This window comes from Acomys russatus, chromosome 30 (assembly GCF_903995435.1).
Source record: "Acomys russatus chromosome 30, mAcoRus1.1, whole genome shotgun sequence".
Taxonomy (NCBI): Eukaryota; Metazoa; Chordata; class Mammalia; order Rodentia; family Muridae; genus Acomys; species Acomys russatus.
The window spans coordinates 19,779,344-19,799,007 of NC_067166.1; the positions used below are offsets into that span (position 1 = coordinate 19,779,344).

Here is a 19,664-nt window from a genome sequence, read left to right on the forward strand (position 1 = left end):
TGTGCTCACGAGGAAGGAAAAGTAAACAGTACGAGAGCAAACATGGCACCTCACCTACCCCATTCCTTATTCTAGTCTCAATTCCTAGACTCATGTTCAGCAAATACTAAGTATTTCAGTAAATACCCAGTGCATAAATAATTACATCCTCATCAGGTCACCTTAGGATCAAATATAGCTCTCTAATTGTATTAGAAGGCCAAGAAATTTTGATTGCAGTTTGCAGGCAATGGAAAGACTTTTGCTTGTTTCAGACAGGGTCTCACTCACTGTATGGCTCTGGAGGAGCTGAAACTCACTATTAAGCCCAGGCCGGCCTTGAACTCAAGAGAGCCACCTGCTTCTGCCTCCCAAATGATGAGATTGAAGGAGTGTCCCACCACACCTTACCTAATGGAAATACTTTTAATGTGAAAAGGACCTGCTTATTTTATTTGAAATTACAAAGGGAGTATTTACCAAGAGAAAAGAGAATCTGATTAAGTCAATATTTTATAACTTTTTAATGAACCACAACTTGGCAAGGTGGTCTTATAGAAAAATTAATTTGGTACTACTAGGAGGGATGGATACACTACAGAATGAGAACCGAGAAAGCGTGGCCGGGCGTGGTGGGCACGCCTTTAATCCCAGCACTCAGGAGGCAGACGCAGGCGGATCGCTGTGACTTCGAGGCCAGCCTGGTCTACAAAGCGAGTCCAAGACAACCAAAGCAACACAGAGAAACCTCTCTCAAAAAACAAAACAAAAAAACCAAACCAAAACAAAACAAACGATAAAGCAGAACTTGGACAGAAAGTAATTAAACTAGCCCTAAAATGACAGAGCAGCACGCTAGCTTGACATTTCATAGAAAAGGGACTGTTTCATACATGAGAAGTAAACTGTTTGGGTGATAGTAAAAGCAACAAAAGACCTGAATTGTTATTCTTCTAAAATATTCCATAGTCAAACATCACAGTTTGACTATCACATAATTTCTCTCCCTAAAGTGTTGTGTTAGCTTTCATTTGTAATACTTAAGTTTATAAAAGTCCAGCATATTTTATGAAATACTTAACTCGGAATGGCAACTGATATAACCTTCATTATTAAGACATTTACAAACAGAAACTGACTTAAAGAGAGATCGACAGGGTTCCTTACTTATTCTTTTCAGATGTTACACGTAACTATAACTATGTGTTAATTTATGACCTGAGTTCCTGTTGATTACTTGATTATATACAAAATATTTCTCTGTAAGAGATATTACTCTGTAAGACTAGATGTTCCCTCTCCCTTACCACAAATCTAAAGTTTCCTTTTCTTTGGTTCTTGTTTCTGTTCAAATCAAGTGTATCACTGTTTATTCCCAGAATAACTAAAATAGTACACAAAAGGAGCTGACAAAGTTCTAACAAATTACTTATCAACACCTTCATTTCTACACCATTATTCTATGGCATGTAACTACAAAACATTTATCACTTATACTCAAATAGTCTTAAAAAGGTTTTTTTAAAGTAAGATTATATAAACCCACAGTACAGATATGGAAACTGAGAAATCGCTTAATACAAAAAGCTTAGAACTTGTCCTTAGACTCACGTAGAGATCTGACAACACTACAAGGAGATGAAGACACACAAGAAAGGTAAATGTATTCACATCACAGAAACCAGCAGAAACTGCAAAGAACGAAGCCTGTCTCACCATCAGCAGCCCACATGCTACAGGCTTTCTTAAGTACTTGAAAACCTAAGGGCACCTCATTTTACTTAGGAACTACGTAGGAATCTCTAGACTACCAGCTTAATCTAGACCAAAGGAAAAAAGAACAGCACCACCACCTCCACACCGCAAAAAATGCAATGTATAGAAAAGTTATTTTAAGATCTCTGTATGATTTCATATGTGAAAATAACAAAGGCATCCTTTAAAATCAATTACTTTAGACAAAATGCTACTTTTTTCACAAACTTTTACTAGACATACCTTGATCAACCCTCCTCTTTATCTTTTCTATATACACATCCCAAAAATCAATTCAAAATAAGATAGCTTCCAATGAAATTATTAAAAATGACATTTTGCAATATAAAATATTAAACCATAGAATATAAGCAAGAGTTTACATTGAGTACCATCCACACATACTTTTCCAAATAGAAATGCCAACAGTTCCTAGCACAATGCAACTGACAGACACCTCAGAAAAAATTAAATCATGCACAGATTTTCCTGTTTCAAATGGCATGTGCTCCTTGACATGACTGGTTTTGTGTGCCTGGCTCAGCGCCAGCTGCCAGCTCAGCTGGATATCACTGCACATTCTGACCCCCTGGTAACATGTCACTTCTGAACTCTTCACAAGAGGAGAGATTATTCAGCATTTCCCTCAAACGCAGTTTCCTGCCTGTCATTCTGCTATTTAAGCATAAGACAAGTTATTTTTTTGACAGTACTACAGCCAGAGTAAGAGTCATAATTACTGGTTTGTTACAAATGGAATTTCAATGGCTTTAGACCCAATTAATTCTGATGTGAAGATAAATAACTGCCCTTAGCACTTAGTTTTATATGTGGTCACAGGGCAATTTAGTTTTCATAGAAGTAAATAAAACCATTTGCTTCTGTCTCCTGATGCTCTCAACACACATTTTCTAAAAAACCCACTGTATGTTCTACTCATGAAAGAAAAATCCCAAAAGGTGAGTAATTCAAAGCAAAATATCTTAAATATTATGCTTTAGTGAAAAGTAGAAATTGTTTCAAAAGCCATTGACCGAATGAATTTACCCAAGCTAATTTGGATCAGAACTTTTTTTTTTTTTTTTTTTTTTTTTTTTTTTTTTTGGTTTTTTTGGTTTTTTTCGAGACAGGGTTTCTCTGTGTAGCCTTGACCATCCTGGACTCACTTTGTAGACCAGGCTAGCCTCGAACTCACAGCGATCCGCCTGCCTCTGCCTCCCGAGTGCTGGGATTAAAGGTGTGCGCCACCACGCCCGGCTCTGGATCAGAACTTTTTATTTATTTATTTATTTGGTTTTTCAAGACAGGGTTTCTCTGGGTAGCCTTGGCTGTCCTGGACTCACTTTGTAGACCAGGCTGGCCTTGAACTCTTAACAATCAGCCTGCCTCTGCCTCCCGGGTGGTGGGATTAAAGTTGTGAGCCGCCACATCCAGCTTGGATCAGAACTTTTAAAAAATATTATAAAAGAAAAAAACCTTATTAATCTTGAATCACTAAAAGTTTTCTGTTGAGTGAAGCTGAATACAAAGTATGTGACATATTTAACTAACAGTTCTCACTGCCTTGGAATTAATCCTGTATCTCAGGCCAGCAACAGAGCAAATTTACACTGTCACATAAAAACCTGCCTTAAGGAGCTGGAGACAGTTCAGTGATTAAGAGCACTTACTATTCTTGTGGAGGACCTGGGTTCAGTTCCTAGCACCTCATGGTGGCTCACAACCACCTGGGCAGGGAGAACAGAGATGCATCTGACACTCGTTTTCAAGCTTGCTCCTGGGCTTACTAGATGTCTAGGATGAGGAGCCAGGCAAGCTAACAGTAAAAGAGCATCAGCCTGTGGGTAGGCAACTGCTGTGGGTTTCTAGTTCTACACCATGGTTCCTAGCTAGTTAGTTACTTACTTTGTAGTGTCATTCATCTGTATCACATATGAAGGGGAATGCTTAGGAGTACCTTTTGTCATGTATGGTTTCTCTATACATATTTTTCTTTTTCTCTTTTGTTAAACCATTTGAAAACTACAGTTATCAAAGATATCTATTTTAGTAAAGGACCTGTGGAAATTTTTTCTCTAATTAGGTGGTTTCAAATTCCATCTGGCTATCAGAAAATGCTACTGCAACACTTTTCAACCAACTATCTCAAGGTTATTGACACCTGGAGGGTTTGTCAAAAACATCTATCTCCAGACTCCAACCTCAGAGAACCCTACTCCAGCCTGGGATGGCATCTGGGCATCGGCATCTTGATGGTCCAAGACTCACACTAGAGAAGAACAGTTCTGGAGGACACTAGGGTTGCTATGAATCACTAAGTCTAGACAAGGCTTCCTGAGCTATCCTGTAACCACCCAGCGATCATGTTAAAATACATATTCTGATTTGGTATGGAGAGGGTTTGTGTTTTTCAAGATAGTTTCTCTGAGGTTTTGGCGGTTCTGGAACTCACTGCGTAGACCAGACTGGCCTTGAACTAAGAGTTTCAGCTGCCTCTGCCTCCCAAAATGGGATTAAAGGCTGCCAGGTTAGTGATTCTGTATTCTTAACCTGTATTCTTATCCTGTATTCTTAACCTGTATTCTTAACCTGACTTAACACTACAGTTTCTCAACAATCAATTAAAGCTCAAGCAGCCGAGGAGTAATAATTAAAATGTAATGGTTAAAAAAATAGTCCTCAAACTAGATAATAAAAACAAAGTTTTTAAGTGACACAATTGTAATTTTAAAAAGATCTCAGGCCAGGCATGGTGGCACACGCCTTTAATCCCAGCCCTTCAGAGGCAGAGGCAGATGGATCACTGTGAGTTCAAGGCCAGCCTCGTCTACAAAGTGAGTTGAGGACAGCCAAGGCTACCCAGAGAAACCCTGTCTTGAAAAACAAAAAATAAATTAAAAAAAAAAAAAAAAAAAAAGATCTCAGTATAGTCTTAATTTGAACATCCTTAATAATTAATGAAGTTCTGCATCTTTTCATGTGTTTTTCTTTTCTTTTTATTTTATGCCATTCATGTATTTTCTTTAAAGTATTCAAAGACTTAAATGTTTTATTGTTGTTTTTGTTTTGGCTGTTATTGAGAGAGAGAGAGAGTGTGTGTGTGTGTGTGTACACACAACTTGAAGAGGTTGATTCTCTGCTTTGGGTCCTAGGAATCTAACTTAGGTTGTCAGGCTTGGCGCAAACACCTTTCCCTGCTGAGCCATCTCACCAGGTATCACCATCATCATCATCATTATGAAAATGTTTTTAATTATTTATTCAAACATTTTCAATACCTGTATGAACTCCTGGCAATTCAGTTTCCTCTTTGCATTATAATACAATCCAATCTACTCATTACTTATTAGTTGCTCAAGTCACTCTAGCCATGACCAGTGGGAGAATTCCAGGCTGTCCCTTTGTCCTTCTAAAACTATAAAACTTCTACTATAATACTAGAAAATTAGAAAAGTACATTTTTGTGATACTAAATTAAACAAATACTTTTTTTTTTCTTTTTTCAGGTTGCTGAGACAGACATTCTCTGTGTAGCCTAGCTGTCTTTCCCAAGGGCTGGTATTAAAAGCATGCATAGGTAGGGGAGACAAATATTTCTTAACTATTACACCAAGTTACACTGGTGAATCAAGCCTAAATTCCAGCTACTTGGAAGGCTAAAGCAAGAGGATTGAGTTCAATGCCCATCTGGGCCACACAGTGAATTCTAGTAAAAACAGGCTGAGCAATATAGCTCAGTGATAGAGCAGCTTTCCTAGTATGTGACAGGCCCTGAACTCCACCCCCATAACACACACACACACACACACACACACACACACACACACACACACACACTTTTGGGGGGGGGGGCGGTGTCCAAGACTGAGTTTCTCTGTATAGCCTTGACTGTCCTGGACTTGCTTTGTAGACCAGGCTGGCTCCAAAGTCACAAAGATCCACCAGCCTCTGCCTCCCCGAGTGCTGGGATTACAGGTGTGCACCACCTCACCCAGCGCACGCGCGCGCACACACACACACACACACAAAATTTTTAAAAAATAACATTAGAGAATAAAACATAAAAAAAAAATCTGGTAAATTGGACTTGATCAAAATTAACTTTTATTTTTCAAAATGAAAACCCAGGAGCTAGACATATGGTTCAATGGTTAAGAGCACTAGCTGCGGGCTGGAGAGATGGTTTAGAGTTATGAGCACTGCCTGCTCTTCCAAAGGTCTCGAGTTCAATTCCCAGCAACCACATGGAGGTTCATAACCATCTGAAATGAGATCTAATACCCTCTTCTGGCCTGCAAGCATACATGCAGGCAGAACACAGTAAACATAATAAATAAATCTTAAAAAAAAAAAGAAAGAAAGAAAGAAAGAAATTAAGAGCACTAGCTGCATTTCCAATGAACATGGGTTCAATTCTCAGTACCCAAATGGCAGCTCAAAACTGTCTGTAACTCAAGTCCCAAGGAATCCAGAGAGTACCATGCAGATATCATGGTCCATGGACACACACAGAGATAAATAAAAAATAACAACCCCAAACTAAGAGAAAATATTTCACAAAAATGAATCTGATATACAGCTTATATATTCAGTATTAATAAAACATCCAGTCCAATTTTTGGAATTATCAAAGGTCTAAAATTCTTTGACAAGAAAATTATCAATGGTCAAAACATAAAAAGATGTACTATGTTAGTTCTTTGGAAAATGCAGATCAAAACTCCTGCTAGTGTTGTAACTTGCTTAAAACTGTAGCTCCTCTGTTAACACTTGGTTTCGTGTTTAGCATAACAGAAGCCATTTTGTTTTTAGGTCTTCATTTTGATTATAAGGTGAAATTAAATCCAGGTTTTCAGGATCTACCTGCCTGGGAGCTTGAATAGCCTTTTACTTATAATTCAATACTTGTTGAACATTCTGCCTGAATTAATGACATATGTTCTATTTAAATAAAAACCACGATACCCTGCTATGTTCCTTTCTCCCAGAAAGGAACGGTGAGGAACTGGAAAGTCCCCAAACCTATATCCTACCAATCAGCTTAAAATGCTTTGTCTAACCACCCGGATACAGTGTACTTGGGACAAAGTCTTCTTGTGTTTAGCTAGTCAAAATGATGTAATGCTGCCTTCCCCTTGCTTCCCATGTGGTTCCCTGGTTACAGTTGTTTTTATAAAAGGCCTGCCTTATTAGCTACATGTCTACAATGCCAGGACTCTGGGCGGCAGAAGCAGGAGGTTCTCTGTGAGTTTGAGGCCAGTCTGGTCTAAAAAGTAAATCCAGGACAGCTAAGTCTACACAGAGAAACCCTGTCTCGAAAAACAAAACAAACAAAGGCCTCCCTTAGAAACAGGCCAGTGTCACAGTTGGGCTCCCAAGTCTGTTCTGTAGCCCTGCCTGCCATCAGCCTTCCCTTGGGGTGCTCATTCACTCAACATACCATCAACACCTCACTTAAATAGATGCTCGAGCAGTTGTGTACTACAAAACTAGAGTGCCTCCCTTCAAATCCAGCATGAAAGTAAGCCTAACAGAACTAACAACACAGCAGAGCCCACGCCACACTGCTGCAGACACAAGGGCTGATGAAATGGACTGTATGTTCCTCACTGTAAAATACTTCCAATTACTGAACATATATCAAAAGTTACAAGCACATTTTTAGAGAGAAAATTTATGCTCAACATACATTTTCAAGCAGCTTCTCTCTTTGCCTCAAGTCCCATCTCCAGCTCCTGTAAGGGTCTCTGAGGGAAGAATACTGCAAGACTGAGGAGGACGAAGCTGACCTCAGCATAGTCATCTTTTCTGGACAGGCCCCTTCTTCGCAGTGGTAGCATATTCATGTTTACAACACAGGACCTAGCCAGAAATGACTAGTCTAATAGATTAGCCAACCCAATACCAATACCAATCGTAGTATTTCTCAAAAAAAAAAAGAAAAAATTGGAAAAGAAAAACTAAAAAAACAAAAAACAAACAAACAAAAAAACCCTTGAATTCACTAGCTCTAAGCTATGGGCACAACAAAGAAACAAGGAAAATCACTAAGAAGACATTGCTGAGATCACTTTATTTCGTCTACTTTGGAAGCAAACAAAATAAGAAACCATCAAGATAGAGACATCTCATTTTCTAACTCCTGTTACGTGTTTCCTTCTGACGCCTTGCCACATGCCTGAGTCTGAGTCATTGATATACCTCCGTTTCCTTCCAACCAACTACCTTTTAAATTCAAACTGGCAGGGCTGGAGAGACGGCTCAGCGGTTAAGAGCACTGACTGCTCTTCCAGTGGTCCTGAGTTCAATTCCTAGTACCCTCATGGTGGCTCACAACCATCTGTAATGGAATCTAATCTCCTGTCATGCAAGCACACATGCAACTAGAGCACTCATATGTATAAATTACATAAATAAATCGATATTTAAAAAATAAATAAATATGGGCCGGAGAGATGGCTTAGAGGTTAAGAGCACCGGCTGCTCTTCCAAAGGTCCTGAGTTCAATTCCCAACAACCACATGGTGGCTCACAACCATCTATAATGAGATCTGGTGCCGCCTTCTGGCCTTCAAGCAGAACACTATAAACATTAATCAATAACTCTTTAATAAATTAACTAATTCAAGCTGCCTTTGGGTTACCTTCTTTTATAGATTATAAACTAGAGCCTTATTCTTGTTACTATACACACAACTTTCAATTGCGCCGTGTGCAATGGTGCAAGTCACACAAAGCTAACAAACTCGGAGGCACTCCCTCCTTCCCACCCTGCCCCACCTCAAAAACAAGGAAAAGGGGGAAAACAAACCGCCAGGCAGTGGTGGTGCCTGGCTGTAATTCTAACACTGAGGAGGCAGAGGCAGGCAATCTGTGTTCAAAGCTAGCCTCATCTACAGAGCACATTCCAAAATAGCCAAGGCAATCCAGAGAAACTGTTTTTATTTATTTAATAATAATTTTTTTAAAAAGCTTTAAATTTTGTTTCTCTTATTTTAAAGGCAATTTTTAAAAATCTGGGTCATAAGCCCGGTGTGGTAGCATATACCTTTAATCTCAGCACTAAGGGATGGAGGCCGGCCTAGTCTACAAAATGAATCCAGGATAGCCAGGCTTCTGTTACACAAAGAAACCTGTCGGGGGGGGGGGGGGGGGTTCTGGGTCATAAAATATATAAAGGTAATTGTTTTTCTAGTTCTAATTCTGTCATAGAGCTTTTGGGTTTGGTGGTAGCTAAGTGTATAAAATATATTCAATACTAAAAGCATAAAATTTAATATCAAGCTCCACAGCTGTCATTCCAAACACTTATTCTAACTATACAGAAGATCAGAATTACAAATAATTTTTGATGTGCGAAATTTTTATTTATTTGCAAGGTTTAAAAAAATTTATAAAATTTAAAAGAGGTCTAGGTGGGGAGACGGGATAGAAAGGATAGTAAATTCTCTAGGTTTGGTATTTTCTTTCTAGGTATTGGCCTAGAAATACAACCAATAGATTGTATTTTTCAAAAAGTGTCTGTTTTACTTTATAATTTGTGGTAATATGCCTAGTATACAGTAGCTGAAATATTCCAGACATCTAAATATATCCTTCTCATTTAGGAAGTCTGATCAGAGGGATCTCATCTCCCTCTTCTTCTTTATGGTTTTTCTCCATCTACCCAGTGTGAGCTGCACTAAATGCTCAGTGAACGCGGGACTCGGTACCCTGTACAGCTGTCGTCACTTTGCAGACACACTTTGGTCTTTAGCAACTCTGAAGATTATCAACATGAAATGAAGATTTTTCTAAAAGTAAATTCACCCATTTCAGTCTAATCTTACCATTCTCTATTCATTTATTCATTATTCAACAAAAGCATATTATTTATAAATACAGAAATGAAAGATGAACAGAGGATGGAATGTTTTCATAAGTACACAAAAAGGAAAGCTATGAAGTTTAGGGGCATTTTTTATGAAAGGAGTGATATATCACCTGACTCTGCAAGAGGGCACTTACTTCTCACACAAGTGGGAAGACGTGGAATATACTATTCTGTAGAATAGGAGAATAAACACAACTAAGGCATCAAAGAAAAAGAGAGGCACGTGCAGAACCTGAAAAGCAGTTCAAGTTAGCCAGAGTACAGGTACTGGGTCACCCCAAAGCCTTAAGGGCTTTGAGTTCAAGTACAGATTTTTAACTTATATTAACTTATTGTCTATAATAAAATTTCAAAGATTTACGAGTATTTGCAAGGTTTTTGGTTGGTTGGTTTTTTGCTTTTGAGAAAGGGTTTCTGTGTAGCCTTGGTATCCTGGAACTCCCTCTGTAGACCAGGCTAGCCTAACTGCCTCTTGTTGCCAAGTGCTGGGACTAAAGGCCTGCACCACCACTGCCCAGTCATTGTCATTTACATTACCCAGATGCATATTTGCGAAAATGTCTGAAAGGGACCTGGTAAGAAGTGTCTCTTGAGCACTGTAAGAAAACTGCAAATTAAGCCAGGCGTGGTGGTACACATCTTTAATCCCAGTACTTGGGAGGCAGAGGCAGGTGGATAGCTGTGAGTTCAAGGCCAGTCTAGTCTACAAAGAGAGTCCAGGACAGCCAAGGCTAACACAGAGAGACCCTGTCTCGAAAAACAAAAAGAAAAAGAAAACTGCAAATTAATCAGGCAGTTTGAAAAAAACCAGAAAGGTCTGAGGGAGAAATACCAATATAATTCAATTAATAACATTTAAAAATTAATGAGATTTGAGAAGGAAAGAACGTAGATGACTCAGATGTCAAGTCTTGCTTTTGTGATAAACTGAGAAAAACTGACTCCCAAACTTTTCTGCTATCATTCACCTATTTTTCTGAATTCCATGCTATAGTTTAAGTTGACTGAATTATTTTTACCTGTAGAATGAAATACATTTTTATATGCTACAATAAGCAATAAACAAAGCCAAAAAATTCTGGAAGAGTGTAAGTATACTAAATAAAAAGAGATAAGCTGGGCGTGGTGGTGCACGCCTTTAATCCCAGCACTCGGGAGGCAGAGGCAGGCAGATCACTGTGAGTTCGAGGCCAGCCTGGTCTACAAAGCGAGTCCAGGACAGCCAAGGCTATACAGAGAAACCCTGTCTCAAAAAAACCAAAAAACAACAACAAAAAACAAACAAACAAACAAACAAAAAGAACCAAAAAGAGATAGTGGCTACTTATTAGACTGAATGTCATAATATGCTCATTAACAGTAAGATATGGGCCAGGCGCTATGGCAGATGCCTATAATCCCAGCATTTGGGAGGCAGAGGCAGAGCTAAAGGCGAACCTGTTCTACACAGAGCTCCAGCATAGCTAGAGCTACATGATAGAAAGCCTCAGTAACAACAATAATCATCATCAACAACATTAAAATATAAAATACAGCTTTTTAAAAAGTAGAATGGTTGAAGGCAGGCACGGTAGCACGTGCCTTTCATCCCAGTACTTAGGAAGCAGAGACAAGAGAATCTCTGTGAGTTTAAAGCCAGCATGATCGACATACTGAGTACCAGGCAACCAGGGCCATATAAGAAAGCCCTATTTAAAAAAAAAAAAAGAAAGAAAAGAAAAAGCAGAATTTACAATCTGGGGTCATTAAGGCACAAAAACTAAAACCAGGACTCCTACAATTATTCATTCATTGGGGTATTCCTAATGCTTAGCACAGTTAATACTCAATAAAAAACATATCTTAAAAATGTATACGATTAAGAAAAGCCATTAAATGTTAAGGAAGTTTCTATATTGGTCTCAGTGCTGAAGGGTCAATATTTCCATCCAATCTTTCTTTATTGAACAGGTTTCCTGTATCTGTAGCTAACTCTCTTTCAGAAATCTAAACAAACTGCAGACATATTCATTTAGTAAAGGCTACACAATCATTTTAAGTAATGAAATTATTAACTAAAAGACTGTGACAAAGGCCTTAATTTAGGGGCTGGAGAGATGCTCTGTGATTAGAGCACTTGCTGCTGGTGCCAAGGACCTCCTTCAATTCCCAGAACCCACATGATGGCTCACAACCATCCATAGCTCCAATTTCAGAAGATTGACATCCTCTTTGGCCTCCTTGGGTACCAGGCATGCACATGATATACATAAACATGTAGGCAAAACACTAATAGATAGAAAATAAATAAATCTAAAACAAACAAACCGAAATCTCATTTTTAAGCTTGACACCATTTTACAGTTTAAAAATGTTATTCACACCAGATATGTATTCAAATACAAATATTTAAAGAATGCTATGACACTAAGGCAAGGAGATCATGAGCTAGTCTATGCTACATAGCAAGATTCTGCCTTAAAAGAAAAATAATAAGACAAATATTTATTTCCTTTCAGTTTGTCATCTTACCAGGTCTTTCTCTCCCTGTGCCTTTTGACTCAGCAAATTTTTGTATCAAACTTTCAATTGTAGTATTAGCCATATTATTTATAAATTCTTCATGAACCTATTAAAAAAGAATAAAAAGTTTTCTTTCTTTTTTAACTAACATTCTTATTTAATTCAGAAAACTCTACAAAGCAATTTAAAAAGTTACACCAGATTTTTTTTAAACCTCCCATGTTATTTCCTAACTCTGTTGGCAGACTTATGGAAATCTTCTGCTTACCTCCTCCACTAAGACACTGCCTATAGGCAGTTTATTATTGCTACTTTTGATTATTTCATAAACAGAATTATGATAAATAAAACTTATAAAGACAGTATTTAAAATTTTAATAGCAAAGGAAAAGACCTCTTCTTATTACAATACACCCCAAATTATCATCAAAGACATTCTGAACACTACCACATTTAAATTTTCTAATTACTGAAGTTGTTTCTCTAACTTAAAGTAGCAAAACTTGAAAAAAGAAATACCCAAATTTGGTAATGTCCAATTAATTAAAAAGACTATACAGTTAATTCTTAGAAGTATACAACTATTTAAAATAAACAGGTGTTTAGTAAATACTATTTGTCTGTTATATAGCAATACTGATAAGTATAGCTATATAGTAACTATATAATTATATAGTACTTAAGTTATTTTAAAACAATTCATATGAGGCTAGAGAGATGGCTTAGTGGTTGCTCTTTCAGAGGACCCAAGTTCAATCCCCACCACCCACTGAAGAGGTTCATAGACACTAGCAGCTCCACTTCCAGCAGAATCTGACACCCCTGATACAAGCACATTCAGTCATGTGTACATATCCACACACAATTTAAAAACAATAAAAATAAATCTTAAAAAATAATAAATTGAAGCCGGGCATGTTGGCACACACCTTTAATCCCAGCACTTGGGAGGCAGAGGCAGTTGGATCACTGTGAGTTCGAGGCCAGCCTGGTCTACAAACCAAGTCTAGGACAGCCAAGGCTACACAGAGAAACCCTGTCTTGAAAAACCAAAAAACAAAAACAACAACAACAACAATAATAAATTGGGTGGTAGTGGTATATAGCTTTAATCCCAGAACTCAAGAGGCAGAGACAGGTGAATCTCTGAGTTTGAGGCCAGCCTGGTATAAAAAAACAAAAAACAAAACAACAACAAAATAATAATAACAACAACAACAATAATAAATTGTCAGCTCACACTGTTAACCCCAGCACTTAGGAGGTAGAGGCAGGAAGATCTCTGAGTTAGAGGCCAGCCTGGTCTACAGAATCAGTTTTAGGTCAGCCAGTACTATACAAAGAAGTGTCTCAAAAACTAAATACAAACAATAAAGGCAGGTATGGTGGCACACACCTTTCATCCCAGCACTCAGGAAGCAGAAGAAAGCAGATATCTGAGTTCGAGGCCAGCCTGGTCTACAAAGCGAGTCCAGGACAGCCAGAGCTGTTACACAGAGAAACCCTGTCTCAAAAAACTATAAATAAATAAATAATAGAAATAACCACAGCAGCAATGCTAATAATGAATTATCATACTTGGCGATCAATAAAAATACATATAAATACATAGTCCTCTCCTCATCTGAGATAATTCAGTATGATCATATGCTATATGATATGATGATTTCCAAACAATGTAATAAAAGACTTACTAAAGAGTTATAAACGAACATAAAATTTTCATAAACCACTTCAACATAAAGAAAAAATTTACCTGGCCTATCTGTAGATGAATTTCCTTTATAGCATTTGACAAGGATCCTATAATTTCCTTTATGTGAATAAGATGAGTTTCTTCAATATCTTGAAATTTCTGGGTTTGAAATATAAAAGTTTTGATTATGAAAATATATACAGATACATAAAATCATATACTCTGGAATCAAGACAAGTTTTACAAACCACTTCAATATAGGTACCTAAATTAAATTAGCACTATGTTTAAAATGCTTCTAGATAAATACATCTAATAAAGTTCAATTTTGTTATTCCATTTTCTTAGGCAAATATAAGGTTTTTTTCAAGTTAAACTTTATAATCAAAACTTTTTAAAATTAGTAGTTCCATAAGATAGCAATATTACAAAAACCAGAGGAAAGTTTCCAAAACTAAAGCCTGATGCTGGCAGGGCAAACCCTTACCATTTAACTCTAAAGTCTAAAATCTGGCCAGAGATTCTCAACAAGCCTGTCTAACTTTTGAAAAGCTAACAAAATTATAGAGTCTGTGAACAAAGAAACTTGGGACAGCATAAGTGATCTATCTCAGCAGTTCTCCATGGACGGTGGGAATGCACTGGATGGGGAGAAAGGGGTCACCCCAGAACATGGGTCTCCAGGATGCCTGGGGAGATGGGTAAGAGGGAATACTGTTAGGAAGGACTCTTCCCAGTGATAACATCTATAACCCAGAGAATGAACACCACTGCTAGCTTCTGCTGTGCAAAACTCATGATCAAAACCCCAGAGAAATACTTCACTTTGTTTAAACCCAGTATTTTCTAAACTTGCCCAACCTCACAACCTTAGAGTGTTTTCTCCTTCCCTAAAACACTAGTGTCAGTTCTACTGCACAGATTATCTTTTCCCTTTTTATCAAATTAAATCAATTCTAAAGAATAGGGTTCAGTGGGGGCTGGAGAGATGGCTCAGAGGTTAAGTTGAGAGCACTGGCTGCTCTTCCGGAGGTCCTGAGTTCAATTCCCAGCAACCACATGATGGCTCACAACCATCTATAACATGATCTGATGCCCTCTTCTGGCCTGTAGGTGTACATGCAGGCAGAGCACTGTATACAAAATAAATAAATCTCTGGGTGTGGTGGCACATGCCTCTAATCCCAGCACTCGGGAGGCAGAGGCAGGTGAATCTCTGTGAGTTCAAGGCCAGCCTGGACTACAAAGTGAGTCCAGGATAGCCAGGGATACACAGAGAAACCCTGTCTCCAAAAAAAAAAAAAAAAAAAAAAGTAAATAAGTAAATCTTTTTTAAAAGAATGGGCTTAAATTTCTAATTATTTTTCTCAAGTTAAGCTATCAAATTAAATTATCTCTCCTCACATTAATGTCCAAATTTATTCAGTACTGAGTTACTTGATCGGAATCATTAATACAGATTATCTACAGATTTGTGAATCAGTTAAAAATATATCAAAAGAGGCAAAACTATAATTTATGTGTGAACTATACTAACAGTTCCCAAACATCAATCAACCTTATTGATGAAGATGACGATAATAGAGTGATTCATCCTGACCACACTAATAAAATATCTATTTCAAGATCCCGAACTACCTTTAAGAACTGAGAAATGGCTCAGTGCTTAATGACACATACAGCTTTTGCAGAGGGCCCAATTTTAGTTGCCAGCACTAAAGTCAGATGACTCAGAATATCCTGTAATTCCAGCTCCAATGGATCTGAACCCTCTTCTCATGTCAGCAGCAGACATCCATGTACACTAAGAGGCACACGTAAATAAAAAGAAATCTTAAAAGAAGGAGAGATAACTGAGGAACATCCAATGGGAGGTTGATTCTTCTACATTCAAAATAGAAGAAATGGCCCAGGGGCTTGAGAGATGGCTCAGAACTACTTGAGAACGCTCTCTGAATAAGCACTGGCTCCTCTTGCCGTGGACCCAGGTTCAGTTCCCAGCACACAGATAGTGGTTCACAACCAGCCTAACGCCAGATCTGTTCCTCTTTCTGATCTCTGCAGCCACCCTGCACATGATACATATACATATATGGAGGCAAAACACATACATAAAATAAACACATCTAATAAAAAAAAATTTTAAAGAAATGGGCCTCAGGTTAAATGTCAGAAATGTACTAACAAAATATTTTCTCACAAACAAATACAACCAAATATAGTAAAGCTGACTCGTAATTAATTTCATATGGATGATTCCCTACTTCCAAGGAAAGTGTGTCTCCATTCCATGTTTTTTATGTGTATGAGTGTTTTGCCTGCATGACTATCTGTGCCTGCTGTGCCTGCAGAGGCCAGATGAGGGTGTCGGATGCCCTGGAACAGGAATTACAGATAGTTGTGAGCTGCCATGTGGTGCTGTGACTTGAACCCAGGTCTTCTGCAAAGCAGCCAGTGCTCTTAAAGCACTGAGCCATCTCTCCTGGTCCGAGTCAGAAGTATCTTGAAACATGAATCCACATTTAACTCAATGCATAATTCAGATACAATCTGAGATTGTGGAATTTTTCTTTGAAGATAGAAAAAGCACACTACTAACTAATGCTATTACTCAAAATTAGTAACTACTACTTCAGGGGATCTAAACCCTGTTCTGGCATGAGACACCCAAACATACATGGCACACACCCACTAAACATAGATTCATACATATACATAAATAAAAAAAAGTTTCAGAGAGACAGACAGACACCACAGCAATCTGTTTTAGTGGTATGTGGCTACCCTTACAGCTGGAAGGCTACTTTAAAAAATAAATCTTGGGGCTGGAGAGATGGCCCAGTAGATAAGAGCACTGTCTACTCTTCAAGAGGTCCTGAGTTCAATTCCCAGCAACCACATGGTGGCTCACAACCATCTATAATGTCATCTGATGCCCGCTTCTGGCATGCACGTGCCCATACATACATACACATAAAATAAATAAATTAATTAATTAAAAAAATAAATAGTAAGAAAAAAAACAAAAATAATACTAGGTAGTTGTAGGTGTGTGTGTGTGTGCGTGCACGCACGCAAGTACACACTACACAACTATCAGAAAGAGAAAGACACAAAAACGTAAGAGGAAAGATAGACACTAGCAAGGATTATTTAAATCAACGTAAACATATTCTTTTCACCAAGTAGTTTGTCTTTCATCTGTTCAAGTAAATTAATGTTCATTTACAAATGGCAGAGTAGCTGGGCATGGTGGCAGGCGGATCGCTGGGAGTTCAAGGCCAGCCTGGTCTACAAAGCGAGTCCAGGACAGCCAAGGTTACACAGAGAAATCCTGTCTCGAAAAACCCAAAAAACCAAAAATTAAAAAAAAAAAGGCAGCGTAAATAATTAAAATGCAATTTTGAAGAAAATGCAATGAGAGCAGAAAAAAGGTAAGGAAACGGAAGGATGAATGCTGAAAGGAACTTTTAAAATAACATTTCTTTCAAAGCTGTGTGAGTTGGCACACACCATTAATCCTAGGACTTGGGAGGCAGAGGCAAAGGGATTTCTATGAGTTCAATGGTCTATATGGTGAGTTCCCAGTGAGCCAGGGCTACATCGTGAAACTCTACTTCAGGGGAAGGGGAAAAAGTAACATCAAGATGAGGCAAGGTGGCAGCAGCTTGTAATTCCAACACCCAATAGACTGAGGCAAAATTACAAATTGGAGGCCAGCTTGGCCTACACAGACTCTAAAAGTCAAACACACAAACAGAACAGTGTATGTGTTTATAAAATTACAGGTCTGAGTTGAACCCTGGATCTCACAACGTGGAAGGAGATGTCCCACTCCATAAGAGTTGTTCTCTGCCCTACACACAAACATAAATTTCAGAAAATGTAGGGACAGCTGGAGAGATGGCTCAGCATTGGCTGATCTTCCAAAGGTTCTGAGTTCAATTCCCAGAAACCACATAATGGCTATAGTGAGATTTGATGCCCTCTCCTGGTATGTAGACATACATATAGACAGATTGTTTTTTACATAATAAATAAGTAGACCTTTTTTTGAAAAAATTAGGGAACGGAAAGATGGCTCAGTGGTTAAGAACACTGGCTGCTACTCCAGAGGACCCGTGTTCAATTCTCAGCACCCACATGGCTGCTCACAACTGTCTATAACTCCAGTCCCAGAGAGTTTGATGCCCTCTTTTGGCCTATGAAAATAAAACTCCCATAAAATATTTTTTTAATTTAAAAAATGTTAAGTAACATCAATACAATAAAGAAAAATACTGAACAGCAGGTTCTAATTTCTATTCTAGTTTAAATAATTAACTGAAAGTATTTTAATTAGTAGAAATGCAAAATTAAAAACCCAATGGTAACTGCTTTATAAATACATGATCTTTATGATTTAGAAGACAAAACAGCATTTGCTGCAGTCTGTAATAGCCTTCCTTGCAAAAGAAATTTCACCACTTTTAGAAAATCTCATTTAATACAACTAAAGCCTTCACCTTTCCCCCAGAACATAGTACTGGAACCTTCGGCAAACATTATCTATGGCTGTGCTGACATAGCAAGCCCCAGTTTTTTCTCTGGCTTTTACTTGGATTTCAGCTTCTCTTCCTCTATCAAGTTCTCAATGACCCCATACAAAACAAACATGGAGTCATCATGGCTTTGTAACTCACACTATTGTATTAAGGCTCAGCTTGTCATTTCTTACCCAAAATCTTTAGGGCCAGATATGTTTTAGAATTCAAGTTTTGTGGATTTTTAAAATAAATACATGTGGTACTATAAAATATGGCATATTTTATACTAGTACAATTGGGTGCTTACCAATCACACTAATGTACATTGAGTCTAAAGTAAAATCATAAACAGCTTCACACAGATTCAGGCCCAAGCTTTGCTGCCAAAGAGTTATAATAAAGGCTGGGCATGGTAGCGCACGCCTTTAATCCCAGCACTCGGGAGGTAGAGGCAGGCGGATCTCTGTGAGTTCCAGGCCAGCCTGGTCTACAAAGTGAGTCCAGGATGGCCAAGGCTACACACAGAGAAGCCCTGTCTCAACATGCCCCCCACACCCAAGTTGGACTTTCACAGCTTTGAGGACTCAAAACTATGACAATGGAACATAACAGCCAGCACTACGGCAGCCCCCACTGTCTCAGCCAGCATACTCTCTAACTGAACATCTGACTGCCTCCAGCCAACGCGAGAACCTCTCCTCCCCTGCTTCTCTTTATCCATGCACTTGACAAATTTGGGTTTTTGTTGTTTGGGGATTTTTTGTTTTTGTTTTTATTAGAGAAACTCCTTTAATCATGATATAGAGCTTCAAAGGGGGCTGACTGACTCTAAGACCCAGGTGATTAGACAGCAAGGGATGACAGGAGATGGCTGTCAGCCAAAACAGCCGCTTCCAGGAAAAGTGACCTGTGACACAGATGATCAAAAGCAGGTGTGGCTGGGAGGGTGAGGAGGGCAAGTTGCTGTCCCTTTCAAGTTGTAACAAATTACCCCTTCCTTCGTTAATTGGAATTACCTCAAGTAACTTTCTTAATCCTTTTTTTTTTCCTTCTTCTTTTGAGACAGTGGTTCTCCCTGTAGCCCTAGCTAGACAAGTCAAAATCTGAAAGTGATCTCATCTCCTTGAGAATTTCTCTCCCTCTCTAATCCCTGGTATTTCCACATTTGCAGCCTTCCTCCAAAAGGAACCACAAGCCCCTCATCCTTCTCACCTGACTTTCAAACTGACTACTCATCTCTTCTGGGGCTAGAATAATACACTGTCCACAAAACTGCCAGAACTAACTTAAAATACAGATCCAATCATGTTACAACAAAATGTAGGTGGCTACC

At 38.4% G+C, this 19,664-nt stretch overlaps 1 protein-coding gene across 1 annotated transcript in view; it reads right to left on the minus strand.

Annotated features, from left to right (window-relative positions):
* The window catches only part of Fcho2 (FCH and mu domain containing endocytic adaptor 2), a 95,265-nt gene that overhangs the window by 46,128 nt on the left and 29,473 nt on the right, over positions 1-19,664 (minus strand). Inside the window, exons 7-8 of the mRNA XM_051172471.1 lie at positions 13,866-13,964; positions 12,119-12,215 (exon numbers count right to left, since the gene is read on the minus strand). Coding sequence (XP_051028428.1) covers positions 12,119-12,215; positions 13,866-13,964 — 196 coding nt within the window. The remainder of the gene's footprint in view (positions 1-12,118; positions 12,216-13,865; positions 13,965-19,664) is intronic.